The sequence below is a fragment of the Denticeps clupeoides genome, chromosome 7 (genome assembly GCF_900700375.1).
Source record: "Denticeps clupeoides chromosome 7, fDenClu1.1, whole genome shotgun sequence".
Classification (NCBI taxonomy): Eukaryota; Metazoa; Chordata; class Actinopteri; order Clupeiformes; family Denticipitidae; genus Denticeps; species Denticeps clupeoides.
The window spans coordinates 8687813-8706989 of record NC_041713.1 but is presented as its reverse complement, the minus strand read 5'-3'; the positions used below and the strand labels follow the sequence as shown (position 1 = coordinate 8706989).

The 19177-nt window shown below is 41.8% G+C and overlaps 1 protein-coding gene across 1 annotated transcript; it reads right to left on the bottom strand.

The window, feature by feature from the left end:
- Window positions 1-6383: 6383 nt before the first annotated feature.
- On the bottom strand, window positions 6384-16677 carry LOC114793790 (uncharacterized). Its single transcript, XM_028985922.1, has 17 exons — window positions 16542-16677; window positions 16113-16139; window positions 15306-15617; window positions 14523-14819; window positions 14117-14410; window positions 13354-13665; window positions 12574-12870; window positions 12168-12461; window positions 11405-11716; window positions 10623-10919; window positions 10217-10510; window positions 9974-10000; window positions 9567-9878; window positions 7600-7896; window positions 7141-7464; window positions 6914-7063; window positions 6384-6826 (listed from the first exon to the last, which is right to left on the bottom strand). Exons 1-17 carry the CDS (start codon window positions 16675-16677, stop codon window positions 6744-6746), a joined length of 4065 nt encoding a protein of 1354 aa, XP_028841755.1. The 3' UTR covers window positions 6384-6743.
- Between the last annotated feature and the right edge of the window lie 2500 nt (window positions 16678-19177).

Here is a 19177-nt window from a genome sequence, read left to right as displayed (position 1 = left end):
GTTTTACCCCGCATCAATATCTCACGACGGGCTTACTTTCGGTGTGTGTTACAGACGATCACTTACACCGCCGGTCAAATGTTTAGGGTCATTTACATGAGTTCTTGTTTTTCCATAAAATTTTTATTTGAATAGAAAAAAAAAAGTACAAAAAGAATAATAAATAAAGTTTTAAATAATGTAGCCGAACACACATGTGTTGGTGCTCGAGAAGATGGAAAAAGTTGTGTTTTATTGCTTCTTTAATCAGTGCAACTGAGTTTTCCAATAATCAGTGAAGCTTTTAAAGTGACAGACCCCCTGCATATGAGGTTGAGGTTTATTGTCATATGTACAAAGTACAGTGTACAGAGCACAATGAAATTCTTACTTGAAAACCTCTCCCAGGTAGACAGAACATAGAACATGATACATAGAAGACATAGAAGACAAAGTGCAGCAGCAATAAATAAATAAGTCACAGAAGGGTGAATATTTCTAAGTTGCATAAGAAAGTGATTGTGCAGTGCCTACTATGTGTTGTATAGCCTGATGGCACTGGGGTAGAAGCTGTTTCTGAATCGTGATGTGTGCATGTGAATTGTCCTGAGTCTCTTGCCTGATGGCAGGAGAGTAAAAAGTGACAGTGCAGGGTGGCTGGGGTCCTTCAGGATGTTCTTTGTTTCCCTGAGACAGCGCGTGGTGTAAATGTCCGTTATTGCTGGGAGGGGTGTGCCTGTGATCCTCTGGGCTGTTTTCACCACCCACTGCAGGCTTCACCACCCTCTTCCTAATGCGATGCAATGCTCGACCTCATGTGGCTGGAGTGTCAGCAGTTCCTGCAAGATGAAGGCATTGATGCTATGAACTGGCCCTCCCGTTCCCCAGACCTGAATCCAATATCCATGTGTGCGAATATAGCATCTTTAACAGTCATGTACCACAGCAACAACGTCTGGACTAGACGTTACACCCATTTCACATCTTTTCAATGAACCAAAACGTTGTTCAGAATCTGAAAACTGTATTAATCCCGAATTATTAATCTTATGATGGGTCAGGTTTGCATCTCTTAAATCAAACAGAAACATACATTTATATAAATGTTTAATCCACTGCTCAAAAAAATAAATGGAACACAAAAATAAGACGTCCTAGATCTGACTGAATGAAATATTCTTACTAAACACTTTGTTTAACAAAATCACACAAAATTATCAAATTTATCAATTCATGGAGGTCTGGAGTCACACTCAAAATTAAAGTGGAAAAACACACTTCAGGCTGATCCAACTTTGATTTATTGTTCTTAAAACAAGTCAAAACGAGGCTCAGTAGAGTGTGTGGCCTGTATGACCTCCCTACAACGCCTGGGCCTGCTCCTGATCAGGTGGCAGATGGTCTCCTGAGGGATCTCCTGCCAGACCTTGACTAAACCAAGATGGTGGATGGAGCGAGACATGATGTCCCAGATGTCCTCAGTTGGATTCTGACAGGAACTTCTGACACTCCAGCCACATGATGTCGAGCATTGTATTGCATTAGGATGAACCCAGGACCAACTGAACAGGCACATGCAGGGGGTCACAAGGGGTCTGAGGATCTCATCTCGGTACCTAATGGCAGTCAGGCTACCTCTACCTCAGTCATGCCACACCACACCATTACTGACCCACTGCCAAAACGGTCATGCTGGAGGATGTACACAAAGACACCAAAGTCAGCTCATTATTCACAGCTCCTTATTCGGATTGTACGTTCCACCTTAATTACAGCAGGCTGCAATACTGTTTATTTTAAATGTAAATGTCCATATTAACCATAAATCAATGTGCACACAAGCAAAGTTCCCTGGTCAATTTTACAGTGAAAAATGTTTTGGGCCAGAAAGGAATTAGTTGATACTATTTCTACACATCCTATTTTACCCTTAACAAGTGCGTTTTCAGTGGCCCAGAGGTTTTAAACTCTAGTTTTTTTGTAATAGTATGCCATCCATCAATCCAATGCACAGTTCCCATGTAACATTGGGCCAGACAGGTAACACTTGATACCAACATGGAATTGAGCAGTGTATATACTTTTTGTACCCCTGCATTTCATTTAGGGCCTGTCCCACTCAAGAACCGGAAAAGGTTAGGGAAAATCATTATAAATCCCTCACACCCTAGATACAAACTTTGTGGCAACAAACGTTGACCTCTTTCAGAGATCTAGAAGCCTGCAGTCTAGGATCAGATGACACAGGAACAGTGCCTTTTACTGTGCCGTCATGCTCCTAAACAGCTGAACTGTCACACATTTTGCAACTGCACTTGTACACTTAAAAAGTGAGAGTGAAGTGATTGTCATTGTGATACACAGAACAGCACAGCACACAGAGCACATAACGAAATGTGTCCTCTGCTTTTAACCATCGCCCTTGGTGAGCAGTGGGCAGCCATGACAGGTGCCCGGGGAGCAGTGTGTGGGGACGGTGCTTTGTTCAGTGACACCTCAGTGGCACCTTCGAACCGGCAACCTTCTGATTACGGGGCTGCCCCAGATATGTTGCTCCAGGTGGTATTATTTCTGAAATCGCTGTATTTTTCTGTAAAAGTATATTAGACTATATTGTATATTGTTGTCATTTATACTGTTTCACCATCGACGGGAATAAAATACTTGTGTTTGCTCAAATACACCAACTGAAGTGTTTGAAGTTTGAAGTTGAGCTTTATTGTCATTTCAGCTATAAGCATGTTAGACAGTACATGGTGAGACGTTTCTCTGGAACCTGGTGCTGCATGTAACATTTGAACGATTAGACAAAGTTACATACTGACACAAAGTGCACATGTGCGACACAGAAAACTGGGTTATATAGAGTGCAAACTTGGGACACTGGCAAGATTAACATTTAACAAAAACATGTAGACAACAATGAGACAGACAGCGCTAAACAGGAGAAATTAATAATAAATAAATATTGCTGTGCAAAATGAGAGTCCATGGAGGTGAACTGAGGCCCAAAGTCTGTTGTAATGGTGTTGGGAAGGCCCCACCTTGAGAACAGACAATCAAGGAACTCCATGGCCGCCTGAGACCGAGCCTGTAGAGGAGATCTGGGGCCATTTTGAGTACAGGTCCTTGGCAACCACTAGAAAGTGCTGGTGATATGGGACGCCCTGGAATGGCCCACAGATATCCAGCTGAACGTGCTGCCATGGCCCGGCCGGAGGTGTGGGAGGGCCCGTCTTTCCACTGACGAGGCTTGCTGAGCAGTCCTTCACCGCAATTTCAATATCCCTGTCGATCCCAGGCCACCACACCCTGTCACGGCAGCGCTGCTTGACTTTTACGATGCCTAGGTGTCCCTCATGAGCTGTGGCCAGGTTGTGAGGTTGTAGGCTGCCAGGGATGACGGCCCGCAGTCCCCATACCACACCTCATTCCAGCAGGACAGCACATCTTTAATCCGTGACAGCACTGAGTCTTGCGCTGAAGCCAGTTGGAGGTCCTGTACAGACACGACCTCCCGGAGTGGCCCATGACGCATGTGGAAAAGCTCTGGCTCCAGTGTATCTGTGGCTGGATCTGGAGGAGTGTCTGGAGTTGGCTTGGAAAGGAGGTCTGCCACAACGTTGTCCCGGCCGGGGGTAAACAGCGGAGTGAAATTATATTGGAGGAGCCTCTCCGACCAGCGGTGGAGCCGGAGCGACCTGTTTCCAGTGCCTGAAGATGCGAGTTGAGTCGTTAGGGCCTGATTGTCTGTGCGGAGAGTGAAATGTCGGCCATACAAGTATATATGCCACCGCTCACATGCCCAGATGCAGGCCAGTGCCTCCCGCTCCCCAACTCAGGGAGACCTAGAACAGCCTCCACGTTAGAATTTAACAATGTCATGCCCTCTCCAAACAAACGAAAGCCCACAAAATTGACTGCTGGCACAGTGAAGACACATTTGTCCCCATTCATTGTAAGATTGTGACCTGCCAGGATATTGAGTATTTGATCCAGGCGCTCATCATGTGATGCGAGGGTTGGACCACGCACCACAATATAGTCCAGATAAATCACTACCCCCGAAACTGCAGCAAAAATGGTGGACATGATTTTCTGGAAGCAGCTAGGTGCAGAACTGAGATCGAAAGGCATCCTAGTATAGCGGAACACACCCATGTGTGTTACAAAAGCAGACAGGTTGCGGGTCTCGGGATGCAGCAGAACTTGGAGATAGCCCTGGAGTTCTAGTTTGGAGAAGACAGTAGAATCATGGAATTTAGCGGCCAGTTCCTCCAGAGTAGGCAACAGGTACTTGTCAGGGACAACAGCTTAGATCCACGGGGACCGACCTTAGATCCACGCATGGCCGGAGAGTCCCCGACTTCTTCCATGCCAGCGCCAGGTTGGAGACCCAGAGTGAAGCATTGATCCGCTCAATTATGCCCAGCTCGAGCAGGTTGATGAGTTCCGCAGTGACTTCATCACGAAGAGCCAGAGGAAGGCGGTGCTATGGCTGAATGACCGGTGGCACCATCCACATCCATCAGTGAAAAGCCCAGACTGCTGGTAGTAGCCTAGTGGGTAAGACACTCGCCTGTGAACCAGGAGACCCAGGTTCAAATCCCACTTACTACCATTGTGTCCCTGAGCAAGACACTTAACCTTAAGTTGCTCCAGGGGGGGACTGTCCCTGTAACTACTGATTGTAAGTCGCTCTGGATAAGGGCGTCTGATAAATAATGTAAATGAAACATAAAGTCACACTCTGATACAGAAGCAGTAGGGAAATAGTGCCCACCATGTCTATTCTAGAATTCCCGTGTCCACTCAGGAGCTCACAGTCAGGGTGGAGAGTATGATGGGAAAAAAACTGCTTGACAGTGGCCAGGTTCAGCAAGGAGCGTGAAGCCCCTGTATCCAGCAGCAGTGGCAGTGGAACACCATCCAGCCGCACCACACACGTTTTAAATGGGGGAGATGATGCAGTAACAGAGTGAATAGCAGTAGGTGGCGCTGGAGAACGCGGCCTCTGAGGGCGGCCGGATGGTTACGTTTCCCACATTGTGAGCAGGTTTGGCCATTAGCCGGGCAGTTAGGTGCCCTGGCTACGGCGCGTCCACTCACGGTAAGCGTGGGCACTGCAGGCTGAAGAGGGGCACCGGCGCCAGGCTAATTCCGTCTGAACAGCCAGTTCCACAGCTTTGCCGAGCGTGAGGTCGTCCGAGGACATAATGAACTTTTCGTGGATTCTGGGATTGTTCGTGTGCTCTGCCAATTGATCCCGAATGAACTCGTCTTCCATTGTTCCAAACACGCGAGCCCCCGCAGGTCCGCCACGTAGTGATGAAGCGACTCGCCCGGTTGCTGCCTCCTCTGCCGAAAAACAATGTGGCGCAAGATAACGCTCTGTGGGGCGGCGAAATGCCGCCCGTGTACGTTGTGTCGGCATCCCAGGGTCCTGAAGATCCGCTGACCTTCCGTGCCCAGGTTATGGAGCAGCAAGGCTGGCAGACTCTGGTCTGGAGAATCCATGAGGCCGATGGCCGTGAGATAACTGGAAAAGGATTCAAGGCTTTCCTCAGCCTCCGCTGGGCTTTCTTGGATGGTGAGCTGATGTTGAGATTCCAGGAGAGGTTCTACTCTAATTGAACACGATGGGACTTTGTGTTCTTGATGATCTCCACACAAGAACCATCAATGTTCAGTGGAGAGTGGTCCCTCCGTTGTCTTCTGAAGTCAACAATCATCTACTTTGTTTTGTCTACGTTCAAAAACAAATTGTTGTTCTTAAACCAGTCTGTCAGTCGTCTCATTGTTCATGCTGATTAGACCCACCATGGTCGTGTCAACTTGACGATGTGGTTGGAGCTACATATTCGTGGGTCAGCAGGGTTAACAGCATTGGACCAAGATCACAGCCCAGAGGAGCTCCAGTGTTCAGTGAGGAGATGCTGTTCCCGATCCGGACCGACTGAGGTTTCTCAGTCAGGAAGTCCAAGATACAGTTCTAGAGGGAGGTGTTCAGGCCCAGCAGGCTCAGCTTCTCAAACAGGTGCTGAGGAATGATGGTGTTGAATGCAGAACTGAAGTCTATGAACAGCATTCATGCGCATATGTCCTTATTGTCCAGGTGGGTGAGGGTCAGACGCAGGGTGGTGGCGACGGCATCATCTGTGGAGCGTTATGACCCTCAGCAGCCTTTCGTGAGTGAACTTTGTGAAGAGTTTTTCTTCATGTCCGCCTTGATTCTTTACAATGTTTTTATACCAGACTAAAGAGTCAGATGTCAGATGCCTCTGTGCTTGTGCTGTTACAGTGTTCAAGTATCACTGGTGGTGACATTAAAATGCTGGTCTATCTACCTATCCAACACCCACTTTGCAATGTTGTGAAATACAAACATTTTGATAACTAGGAAGCATGGTCTCTTCAAATATTTTATTTATTAAGGGACAGAGATGGACATAGAAATCAGTTACAAGCTAGAGTACAATGAATAGAATCTTATTATCTCATCCTCATTTGTAAGATTAAGACACAATGGTATGCAGTGGGGTTTGAACCTGTGTCTTTGTGGTGTTTTTGTTCATAGGTGAGTGTCTAACCCACTAGGCTACTTACACCCTACATTTCATGCTACAGATTAATAGGTATAATTTTATAATCACAATTAGTATAATGTAGTATACATGAAGAAATAAATGTATGGTTGCTGTCACAATATTTTCGGCCGGAGACCAGGGTGATTTTTTTTGTCAGCCGTAGTAATTCAGGATAGATTATTCTGCACTCTCATCTTGTTCCTTGTCTAATTTTTCTTCACCTCTGTTGTCGTCCAAGCCGCTGTATGTTTTCATGGCCCCTGTAACATTGTGACAAATGCATATATGCAAAACTTATAACCTTTTAACATCCTGTTTAACACAGCAAAGACTACATGGATACTCACAATACTCAATGTTCATCTCCAGTAGACCACGCCTCCGTCTTTTCATAACACAGATGATAGCCACAACTAGCTGGAAGAGCAGCAGGACTGCCATGACACCATAGGCCCATATGGGGAATGCAGATTTTGTATGAAGCAACATAATTGTTCCTAATAGGAAAACACATATTATGAAAGCTGAAACGGGGTCTGAAATGAGACAAACATGATTGCATCACTTGCAGCACCTTTTATAGTGACAACCAGTTCTTCAGTCTCCACTGAACTAAAGTAAAGGTTTGCCACAGCCACTGTGTAGATGCAGCTGTAGTTCCCTTGGTTGGAAAAAAAGGCCTCATGAACATTGAAGGTGGCAGAATGATTGACAGCGAGCTCTGTCTTGCTTGTGTTGGACCCACTGAAGATGAGGTTGAAAGAACCCCCTGGATACTGTGACTGGGTGGAGCAGGTAATGGAGAAACTGTGGCCTCTGTTAATCACTGGACCCTGTGGACCCCAGGACAGCCCTCCATTTGGAGCACTGATGGAAATGCTGGGCTGAGCAAGAAGCACTAACAAAACAGGGATAACTGCATTTGCCAGCACTTTGTTTAAATACAACCAATGTCAAACTACAAAAAACTACCAGATGTCAATTTTTAAGTGTTGCCAATGACATTGTGCAAGAATCATGTTAGCATTCTTACCTTCCACAGATAAGTTGGAGAAAGGTGGAGTTGAGGAAGAGCTGAAGTTATGATTAGAAACTGTGGTCAGATACTGGCAGAAGTATAACCCCGCATGAGAAAAGTCTACTTTAGCAATGGTGAAGGTAGCTGAAGTTCCTGCAGTCTCCACGGTCTCTTTAAAAGAACCAGAAACCTTTTCCAGGATGAATGTACCACCTAAGTGTTGACTTGAGATGGAGCAGACAATGTCAACTTTCTCTCCCCATTTGGCTTTTCTGGAAGGTTTGAATGTGATGCTAGGACTGGATAGAAGAACTGGGGAAAAATACATAATATTTTAAATGTACATACACTATATTTATCTATATTTGTGTGGTGTTGAATCAACATCTTCCAGCATGATTAAATTTACACCATTTAATGTCAGTGTAAAAATAATATAATACATATACACTATAATAGACACTTCTGAAATTAAACAGAGGTGTGATACTGGCTTAAACCACAATGACATAATGACCAAAAGGAAGCTAAAATACATATACAGTAATGGTCTGTACTGTACATGTACAACCCCAGTTCCAACAACAGTTGGGACATTTTCTTAAATAGACATTTTGATGATGTAAAAATTGCAGATACCCATATTTTACTCGCAATATAACACAAAAACAATTATTAATCGATAAATGGTATACTAACCCAATGTGTTTTCTGGGTTCAAATTTGGGGTCTGAATCTGATGAGAGGAACATGTTCTGACATGATAAATGAACCAAGAATATAAACCTTGAGGGACTTCACAAAATGTCTTACCTTCTACTGATAATTGTAAACTTTCACTTTGATTTGAGATGAAGGCTCGATTAGCTACTTTAGTCTCATACTGGCAGAAGTAGTAGCCATTGTGTGTGAAGTCCACTTGATCTATAGTGAATGTAACAAATTGCCCTAATTTTTTCTCCCTGAATGTTGCATTCAGCTTTTGCAGGGTAAACGCACCACCCATGTTCTGAGTAGAAATGGAGCAGATGATTTGGACTGTCTGTCCCCAGTTGATCTGAGAAGGTTTGAATGAGATATTTGGAGTGGGCAGAGTAACTAGAAAAGTTTATTAGAGAATTGAGTCAAGAATACAGTTACTTTCTTTACATATTTATTTTTATTATTCAGACCAACTTTACTCACCCACAGTTATATTAATGATGTTACTTCTAGGGGATTTCAGGCTTTCATTTTCAGTGTAACTGTAGTCACAGTAATAACTCCCCTTGTATGCATACATTTCTGTTTGCATGCGATCAGAATTTGTGCTAGAAAATGACAGTCCATTATGATACATACGATAATTCACCTTCACACAGAGTCTGGATCCTGTACTGCAATTTATCTGGATTTTTTCTCCTTCCATGAACACAGAGTGAGGGGGGATTATTGTGATAACCGGTGTTATTAAAACCGAAGCTGTTGGTAAAACCAAAAAAAGGTCAGTCTTCAATTATTAGTATTTTCAAAATTAATTTCTGCAACATAAAAGTACATACATATTTTTTTTATCTGACTAATATGACACAGAAACATAATATTGTCATAATAATGCAAAGCGATAGTGTCAAGTGGCTAGTTGGGCCAAAATTAACTTTGTTAATTTGGTTACAGAGAATATCGCTCTTGATTAATTAGGTAAGCATGTCAAACATGCCGTTATGGAAATATGTTGATACCTTTACTTCTCATCGCTCCACATGAGGTATATTGAAGTATTCGAACACACACACACATGCATTATTCACTCAGTCACTCACACCTACAGCCAATTCAGAGTCACCAATGGAGGACACTGGAGAACCCAGAGAAAACCAACATTGGGAGAGACAGGGATTTTAACTCGTTGGCCACGTTGCTAATCACTGCATCACCGTGCAGCCCCTACAATGTACCATGAATGTTATTATCAGTTATCGTATAATGACTTAAATATTTACCTGAGCAGACAACTCCAACATCTTCACTGTGATCACAGATCCGAGCTCCATGTCTCTCAATGGTGCAGTTGGTGATGAACTTCTCTGAGCCTTGACAATTGTAATCCCGCCATATTGGTCCCCGTCCTTGCTTAAAACAAGCTTCTGCAGAGGCACCAACGGCACTCCCACAATCCAACTGTCTGCACACCACTTCAGCATTTTCTAGGTGCCAATAATCATCACAAACTGTGCCCCACTTTCCATAGAGGTTGACCTCCAGTCTCCCAGCACACCTGTCAGGACCTCCAGCCAGCCGGATAAGAGCACTGTCTATAACAAGGACATATTCAAAAGAGGCAGGAAGTCTAACAATTTTATCACATTTATTGTACAGTGATAGAACTGTGTTGAAAATATGCTCATACCAGCAACAGCAGGAATATTCAGTTCATCTGAATGAAAAAAACACAACTGTAACAATTTTTAGACGGAGTCATGTCATGCAACAACAGATCATTTTTAAAGCATGTTTTCTAAAGCTATTCTATGATATATGGTAACCGCTCAGCGTTGAATTGCAGCATTTGCACAGAAATTGTTGAATGCAACAGGACAAACTTAAATAAACAATATATTAACCTTAATGTTTATTTTTAATAAATCCTTACCATCCAGAGTTACTTTTACAGTTGTGCTGCCTTTAGATATAAAGGTCCGATTAGACACCAATGTCTCATATAGGCAGAAATAGTCACCCTCACGAGAAAAGTCCATTTGAACAATAGTGAATGTGGCTGAGTTTCCGACTGCTGATTTCCTTTCCCTGAAATAACCAAATAACTTTATCAGGGTAAACTCCCCACCCAGATGCTGTGTTGAGATGGAACAGATAATGTCAACTTTTTGTCCCCAGTTCACCATCCCAGAAGGTCGGATGGAGATGTTTGGACTGGGTAAAGACACTAGAAAAAGAAGTTGTAAAATTAAACGTGGCACATACAAGAATAATTTTAGGGTACTTTTGTTTTAATAACTGGTATTAGGCCCATTTGTCACCGTACAGAGGTTACTCACCTACAGTGATGACAACAGTGTTGCTTTTAGGAGATTTTGCTCTTGTATTTTCTATGTAGGTGTAGTCACAGTAGAAATTGCCGTTGTAAGTTGTATCAATAGTTCTGTTTGCATACATTCCTTTGTGAATATGATCAGTCATTACGTTACTTATTGATTGTCCGTCTCTATATATTCTGAAATCTGCCTTGACACACAGATTAGTTGGTGCGTTACAGTCTATCCTGATTTTCTCTCCAATCATGAATGCTGAATAAGGAGGAGTTATCTGGAGTTGTGGGGCCTTCAATGGAGCTTCTGAAAAAGAATGTAGCTATTTAATCGCTTCTACCAAAAGCATATTATAATTTTCATTTTAGTGAATGACCATGAATAAAATTTTTATTCTAATTTCAGGTTTGGGATTCTAGCATGACAGCAATGGCAATTTATTTATTTTTTGCTGTGGACTGTATTATAAGAGGTTTTGTTTACTCCAGTAATCTCAAAAGAGAAATTGTTTTGTTGCTCAAGAGCAAAATTCTTAAATTTTACCTATATATAAATTATAAGATTTATGTAATTTTATAAAACCCCAAAAATCAATAGACAAATTTTATTTGTTACACCGTGGCCTTCCAAGCTGAAAATGTGAAAAGATGGTCAATATGCATTTTTTAACAATTGTCACATTAGAGACTATAATCTTCATCAGTGATCATCAGTTTAATTTCAGACTTTGCAGAAGTACATTATCTTCCTCAGTGAACAACATGATGTATAAGGAAATGTGGATTTCTTACTTGAGCAGACCACACCTCCGTCTTCACTGTGACTACATGAGCGGGAACTGAGTTTGCCAGCTGCACATGAGGTGATTGAACTCTCATTGCCTTTGCACTTGTAGTCCCTCCATATTGTTCCGTTTCCTCCTCCAAAGCAAGCGTTTCCAGAGGCGCTTACAGCCGTCCCACATCTCAGCTGTTTGCACACCACCTCAGCATTGGCCAAGTTCCAGTGTTCACCACACACAGTTCCCCACTCACCAGAGTGAATGATCTCCACCCTTCCAGAGCACGGCCCATTTCCATTGACCACTCGGACAACTGAGCTGACTAGGGGAATAAAATAGTCTCACTTAGCCTCAAACAAAAAGCATTCTGCTCTGACATTTCCTCTTTACTGTAAAAAGACCTCAAGCCATGGAGTTAAATTTAAACACTTCATGTACCACTGCAGTTTGTGTACAGGATGGCATGTGCAGCATTCCAGTTATACTCAGAAGTAAGAATTTCTGTTGTGGTTTTAGTAACAGCAACTAACTTGGCTGACGGGACCCCATCAGCTTGGGTCTGGTATCGTTCCCAGCTCAGAATACTGACTTCTGAGATAAATGTCATGCAACAACACATCATTTTTAAAGCATGTAGCATTGTGCTATTCTATGATATATGTTAAGCGCTCAGTGTTGAATTGCAGCATTTGCGCAAAAATTGTTGAATGCAACAGGACAAACTTAAATAAACAATATATTAACCTTAATGTTTATTTTTAATAAATCCTTACCATCCAGAGTTACTTTTACAGTTGTGCTGCCTTTAGATATAAAGGTCCGATTAGACACCAATGTCTCATATAGGCAGAAATAGTCACCCTCACGAGAAAAGTCCATTTGAACAATAGTGAATGTGGCTGAGTTTCCGACTGCTGATTTCCTTTCCCTGAAGGAACCAAACAACTTTATCAGGGTAAACTCCCCACCCAGATGCTGTGTTGAGATGGAACAGATAATGTCAACTTTTTGTCCCCAGTTCACCATCCCAGAAGGTCGGATGGAGATGTTTGGACTGGGTAAAGACACTAGAAAAAGAAGTTGTAAAATTAAACGTGGCACATACAAGAATAATTTTAGGGTACTTTTGTTTTAATAACTGGTATTAGGCCCATTTGTCACCGTACAGAGGTTACTCACCTACAGTGATGACAACAGTGTTGCTTTTAGGAGATTTTGCTCTTGAATTTTCTATGTAGGTGTAGTCACAGTAGAAATTGCCGTTGTAAGTTGTATCAATAGTTCTGTTTGCATACATTCCTTTGTGAATATGATCAGTCATTACGTTACTTATTGATTGTCCGTCTCTATATATTCTGAAATCTGCCTTGACACACAGATTAGTTGGTGCGTTGCAGTCTATCCTGATTTTCTCTCCAACCATGAATGCTGAATAAGGAGGAGTTATCTGGAGTTGTGGGGCCTTCAATGGAGCTTCTGAAAAAGAATGTAGCTATTTAATCGCTTTTACCAAAAGCATATTATAATTTTCATTTTAGTGAATGACCATGAATAAAATTTTCATTCTAATTTCAGGTTTGGGATTCTAGCATGACAGTAATTTATTTATTTATTTATTGCTGTGGACTGTATTATAAAAGGTTTTGTTTACTCCACTAATCTCAAAAGTGTAATTGTTTTGTTAGTCAAGAGCAATACTCTTAAATTTTACCTATATATAAATTATAAGATTTATGTAATTTTATAAAACCCCAAAAATCAATAGACAAATTTTATTTGTTACACCGTGGCCTTCCAAGCTGAAAATGTGAAAAGATGGTCAATATGCATTTTTTAACAATTGTCACATTAGAGACTATAATCTTCATCAGTGATCATCAGTTTAATTTCAGACTTTGCAGAAGTACATTATCTTCCTCAGTGAACAACATGATGTATAAGGAAATGTGGATTTCTTACTTGAGCAGACCACACCTCCGTCTTCACTGTGACTACATGAGCGGGAACTGAGTTTGCCAGCTGCACATGAGGTGATTGAACTCTCATTGCCTTTGCACTTGTAGTCCCTCCATATTGTTCCGTTTCCTCCTCCAAAGCAAGCGTTTCCAGAGGCGCTTACAGCCGTCCCACATCTCAGCTGTTTGCACACCACCTCAGCATTGGCCAAGTTCCAGTGTTCACCACACACAGTTCCCCACTCACCAGAGTGAATGATCTCCACCCTTCCAGAGCACGGCCCATTTCCATTGACCACTCGGACAACTGAGCTGACTAGGGGAATAAAATAGTCTCACTTAGCCTCAAACAAAAAGCATTCTGCTCTGACATTTCCTCTTTACTGTAAAAAGACCTCAAGCCATGGAGTTAAATTTAAACACTTCATGTACCACTGCAGTTTGTGTACAGGATGGCATGTGCAGCATTCCAGTTATACTCAGAAGTAAGAATTTCTGTTGTGGTTTTAGTAACAGCAACTAACTTGGCTGACGGGACCCCATCAGCTTGGGTCTGGTATCGTTCCCAGCTCAGAATACTGACTTCTGAGATAAATGTCATGCAACAACACATCATTTTTAAAGCATGTAGCATTGTGCTATTCTATGATATATGTTAAGCGCTCAGTGTTGAATTGCAGCATTTGCGCAAAAATTGTTGAATGCAACAGGACAAACTTAAATAAACAATATATTAACCTTAATGTTTATTTTTAATAAATCCTTACCATCCCGAGTTACTTTTACAGTTGTGCTGCCTTTAGATATAAAGGTCCGATTAGACACCAATGTCTCATATAGGCAGAAATAGTCACCCTCACGAGAAAAGTCCATTTGAACAATAGTGAATGTGGCTGAGTTTCCGACTGCTGATTTCCTTTCCCTGAAGGAACCAAACAACTTTATCAGGGTAAACTCCCCACCCAGATGCTGTGTTGAGATGGAACAGATAATGTCAACTTTTTGTCCCCAGTTCACCATCCCAGAAGGTCGGATGGAGATGTTTGGACTGGGTAAAGACACTAGAAAAAGAAGTTGTAAAATTAAACGTGGCACATACAAGAATAATTTTAGGGTACTTTTGTTTTAATAACTGGTATTAGGCCCATTTGTCACCGTACAGAGGTTACTCACCTACAGTGATGACAACAGTGTTGCTTTTAGGAGATTTTGCTCTTGTATTTTCTATGTAGGTGTAGTCACAGTAGAAATTGCCGTTGTAAGTTGTATCAATAGTTCTGTTTGCATACATTCCTTTGTGAATATGATCAGTCATTACGTTACTTATTGATTGTCCGTCTCTATATATTCTGAAATCTGCCTTGACACACAGATTAGTTGGTGCGTTACAGTCTATCCTGATTTTCTCTCCAACCATGAATGCTGAATAAGGAGGAGTTATCTGGAGTTGTGGGGCCTTCAATGGTGCTTCTGAAAAAGAATGTAGCTATTTAATCGCTTTTACCAAAAGCATATTATAATTTTCATTTTAATGAATGACCATGAATACAAATTTTATTCTAATTTCAGATTTGGGATTCTAGCATGACAGCAATGGCAATTAATTTATTTTTTTGCTGTGGACTGTATTATAAGAGGTTTTGTTTACTCCAGTAATCTCAAAAGTGAAATTGTTTTGTTGGTCAAGAGCAAAATTCTTAAATTTTACCTATATATAAATTATAAGATTTATGTAATTTTATAAAACCCCAAAAATCAATAGACAAATTTTATTTGTTACACTGTGGCCTCCCAAGATGAAAATGTGAAAAGATGGTCAATATGCATTTTTTAACAATTGTCACATTAGAGACTATAATCTTCATCAGTGATCATCAGTTTAATTTCAGACTTTGCAGAAGTACATTATCTTCCTCAGTGAACAACATGATGAATAAGGAAAGGTGGATTTCTTACTTGAGCAGACCACACCTCCGTCTTCACTGTGACTACATGAGCGGGAACTGAGTTTGCCAGCTGCACATGAGATGATTGAACTCTCAGTGCCTTTGCACTTGTAGTCCCTCCATATTGTTCCTCGTCCTTCTTTAAAGCAAGCGTTTCCAGAGGCGCTTACAGCCGTCCCACATCTCAGCTGTTTGCACACCACCTCAGCATTGGCCAAGTTCCAGTGTTCACCACACACAGTTCCCCACTCACCAGAGTGACTGACCTCCACCCTTCCAGAGCACGGCCCATTTCCATTGACCACTCGGACAACTGAGCTGACTAGTGGAATAACAAAATACCGCTATATCAAAATATCATGTCTTTCCTCTTTTCTTTTTCTCTCACTTTTGTTCAGGTTTACATTAATTTGTTTCACCTTGATCAGCACAGAAACCTAACATTTTAAAATTCTTGCTTGCATAAAACATAAACAACTTTCTGATTATTCAATAGAAATTTTAAGAGCAAGTGTTCCTCTGTTTAGATTCCAAATTTACTCAATGCTCTTGTGAAACTCTTTGACAGAAAAGTGTTATTAATCCAGAAGGAATCCTTGTTATTAGTGAGTATAAAGGACAAAAGGTTCAGATAAAAATTTCTCAAGCATGAACATGAATCATTAATATCTATGCTGTTTATATTAATATGATTAATAATATTTAATGATTAGCATGTATAATTAACGTTACATCATATTAAAGACCAACTATTTTATTGGACAAGAAAAATTTATATTTGACTATAGGAAATAGGAACTGATTTCTTCAAACTTACCTGCTTGGCGTTGGCTAAAAAGAAGGCCTATTAAAGAACATAACAACAATAACATAGATTAAAAACAACAATAACAATGAATAAATACCATTAATACTGTTAGTACTACAAATAACAATAATAAAAACAGTAAATTCCAGATTTGTGGAGATAAGACTTGTTGTACTCATTTTGTTTAAGCAGTGGAAACCTCCCCATATTTAGAATTATCACGTATATTACACTCCAAACCACTTACAAGTATGTTGTAAAATCAATCAAAATCAATGTAAAATCAATGAATAAAATCAATGAGCTTAGCAAACCAAAACGTACCTAAAACCAGCACCTGTACTCGTAACATCCTAGGTTTCATTTTAATGTGCCAAATGCCTTATCCACTCTTTTAAAACTTGAACTTCCCCATTAAAATGTTAATAAAATGCTTACTGTGAATACTCTGTTCCTCATTCCCTTCTAAAACCAGCAGTCTCATGAAAGGTATCTCATGGCCAAACTCATTATCCTCTGTGAAGTCAATGATCTTTAAAAATTTAGTGCTCCTCAAAGAATGCTGTAGATGCATGTCATGTCATATTTCTGCAATGGGAGAAAACACAGAGAAGCTCTATAGGCCAAGTAACCTAAAAATAGTCTCACTTAGCATGACTAAAAATTCAAAGTCAACAGAGCTGAGATTGTGCAAAGAGAAAAAAGATTTTGTGCAACGTGATTTTGTGCAAAAAGTGTTTGAAAGTGCTGGAGTGTATTGGAGTTCTATGTACTGTTGTTGTTGAGAGCTCGGACAGCCTGCGGGAAGAAGCTCCTCCTCATTCTCTCTGTGTTGGACAGAGAGAACAGTCCATTGTTGGGATGGCTGAGGTCCTTCACTATCTTCCTGGCCCTGGTGCAGCACCGTTTGCTGTAGATAGATTGAAGGTCAGGGAGCTTGGTACGGATGATTCGTTCGGCCGATCGAACCACCCTCTGTAGGGCTCGCCTGTCCTGCAGGGTGCTGTTCCCGAACCAGGTTGAGATATTTCCCGTCAGGATGCTCTCTATTGTGCATGAGTAGAACTTTCTGAGCACCTTGGAGGGCAGTCTAAAGTCTCTCAGGCATCTGAGGTGGTGGAGATGCTGCTGGGCCTTTTTCACCACGGTGTTGATGTGACAGGACCATGACAGGTCCTGCGTGATGTAGACACCTAGGTAACGGAAACTGTCCACTATCTCTACTTAGCTCCTGTTGATAACAGGGGTGTGGTAGGTCCTCTCCTGCTTGGTACTGAAGTCCACCATTAACTCCTTTGTCTTGCTGACATTCAGGTGGAGATTGTTCCTCTGGCACCAGTTCACCAGATTTCCAACCTCCTCCAGGTAGGCAGTCTCATCGTTGTCAGAGATCAGGCCGCCCACGATGGTGTTGTCAGAAAACTTGATGATGGTGGTGGACTTAGTAGTGGCTGTACAGTCGTATGTGTACAGGGAGTACAGCAAGGGGCTTAAAACCCATCCTTACTGCCTGTGGTCTCCCGGTTAGGAAGTTGGAGATCCACTGACAGAGAGATGAGCTGAGTCCCAGGTGCTTCAGCTTGGTGGTGAGTTTGGAAGGGATTATTGTGTTAAATGCTGAACTGTAGACAATGTAAAGCATTTTAACATAATTTCCCTTCCGAGTGTCCAGGTGGGTGAGTGCTGTGTGGAGGAGATATGAGATGGCATCGTCTGTGGATCGGTTGGGATGGTAAGCTCGACTAAGATGAAACCCTAACCTCTAAACCCAAATTCAGCTCTAGACCCTGATTCTTTTCCACCCTGAATAGTTCGCAGCTCCTCTACAGGGAGTGAGAGAATTATTAGGCAAGTTGTATTTTTGAGGAATAATTTTATTATTGAACAACAACCATGTTCTCAATGAACCCAAAAGCTGAATGTTTTTGGAAGTAGTTTTTAGTTAGTTTTTATTTTTAGCTATTTTAGGGGGATATCTGTGTGTGCAGGTGACTATTACTGTGCATAATAATTAGGCAACTTAACAAAAAACAAATATATACCCATTTCAATTATTTATTTTTACCAGTGAAACCAATATAACATCTCCACTTTCACAAATATACATTTCTGACATTCAAAAACAAAACAAATCAGCGACCAATATAGCCACCTTTCTTTGCAAGGACACTCAAAAGCCTGCCATCCATGGATTCTGTCAGTGTTTTGATCTGTTCACCATCAACATTGCGTGCAGCAGCAACCACAGCCTCCCAGACACTGTTCAGAGAGGTGTACTGTTTTCCCTCCTTGTAAATCTCACATTTGATGATGGACCACAGGTTCTCAATGGGGTTCAGATCAGGTGAACAAGGAGGCCATGTCATTAGTTTTTCTTCTTTTATACCCTTTCTTGCCAGCCACGCTGTGGAGTACTTGGACGCGTGTGATGGAGCATTGTCCTGCATGAAAATCATGTTTTTCTTGAAGGATGCAGACTTCTTCCTGTACCACTGCTTGAAGAAGGTGTCTTCCAGAAACTGGCAGTAGGACTGGGAGTTGAGCTTGACTCCATCCTCAACCCGAAAAGACCCCACAAGCTCATCTTTGATGATACCAGCCCAAACCAGTACTCCACCTCCCCCTTGCTGGTGTCTGAGTCAGACTGGAGCTCTCTGCCCTTTACCAATCCAGCCATGGGCCCATCCATCTGGCCCATCAAGACTCACTCTCAATTAATCATTCCATAAAACCTTAGAAAAAATCAGTCTTGAGATATTTCTTGGCCCAGTCTTGACGTTTCAGCTTGTGTGTCTTGTGGTGGTCATCTTTCAGCCTTTCTTACCTTGGCCATGTCTCTGAGTATTGCACACCTTGTGCTTTTGGGCACTCCAGTGATGTTACAGCTCTGAAATATGGCCAAACTGGTGGCAAGTGGCATCTTGGCAGCTGCACGCTTGACTTTTTCTCAGTTCATGGGCAGTTATTTTGCGCCTTGGTTTTTCCACACGCTTCTCACGACCCTGTTGACTATTTTGAATGAAACGCTTGATTGTTCGATGATCATGCTTCAGAAGCTTTGCAATTTTAAGAGT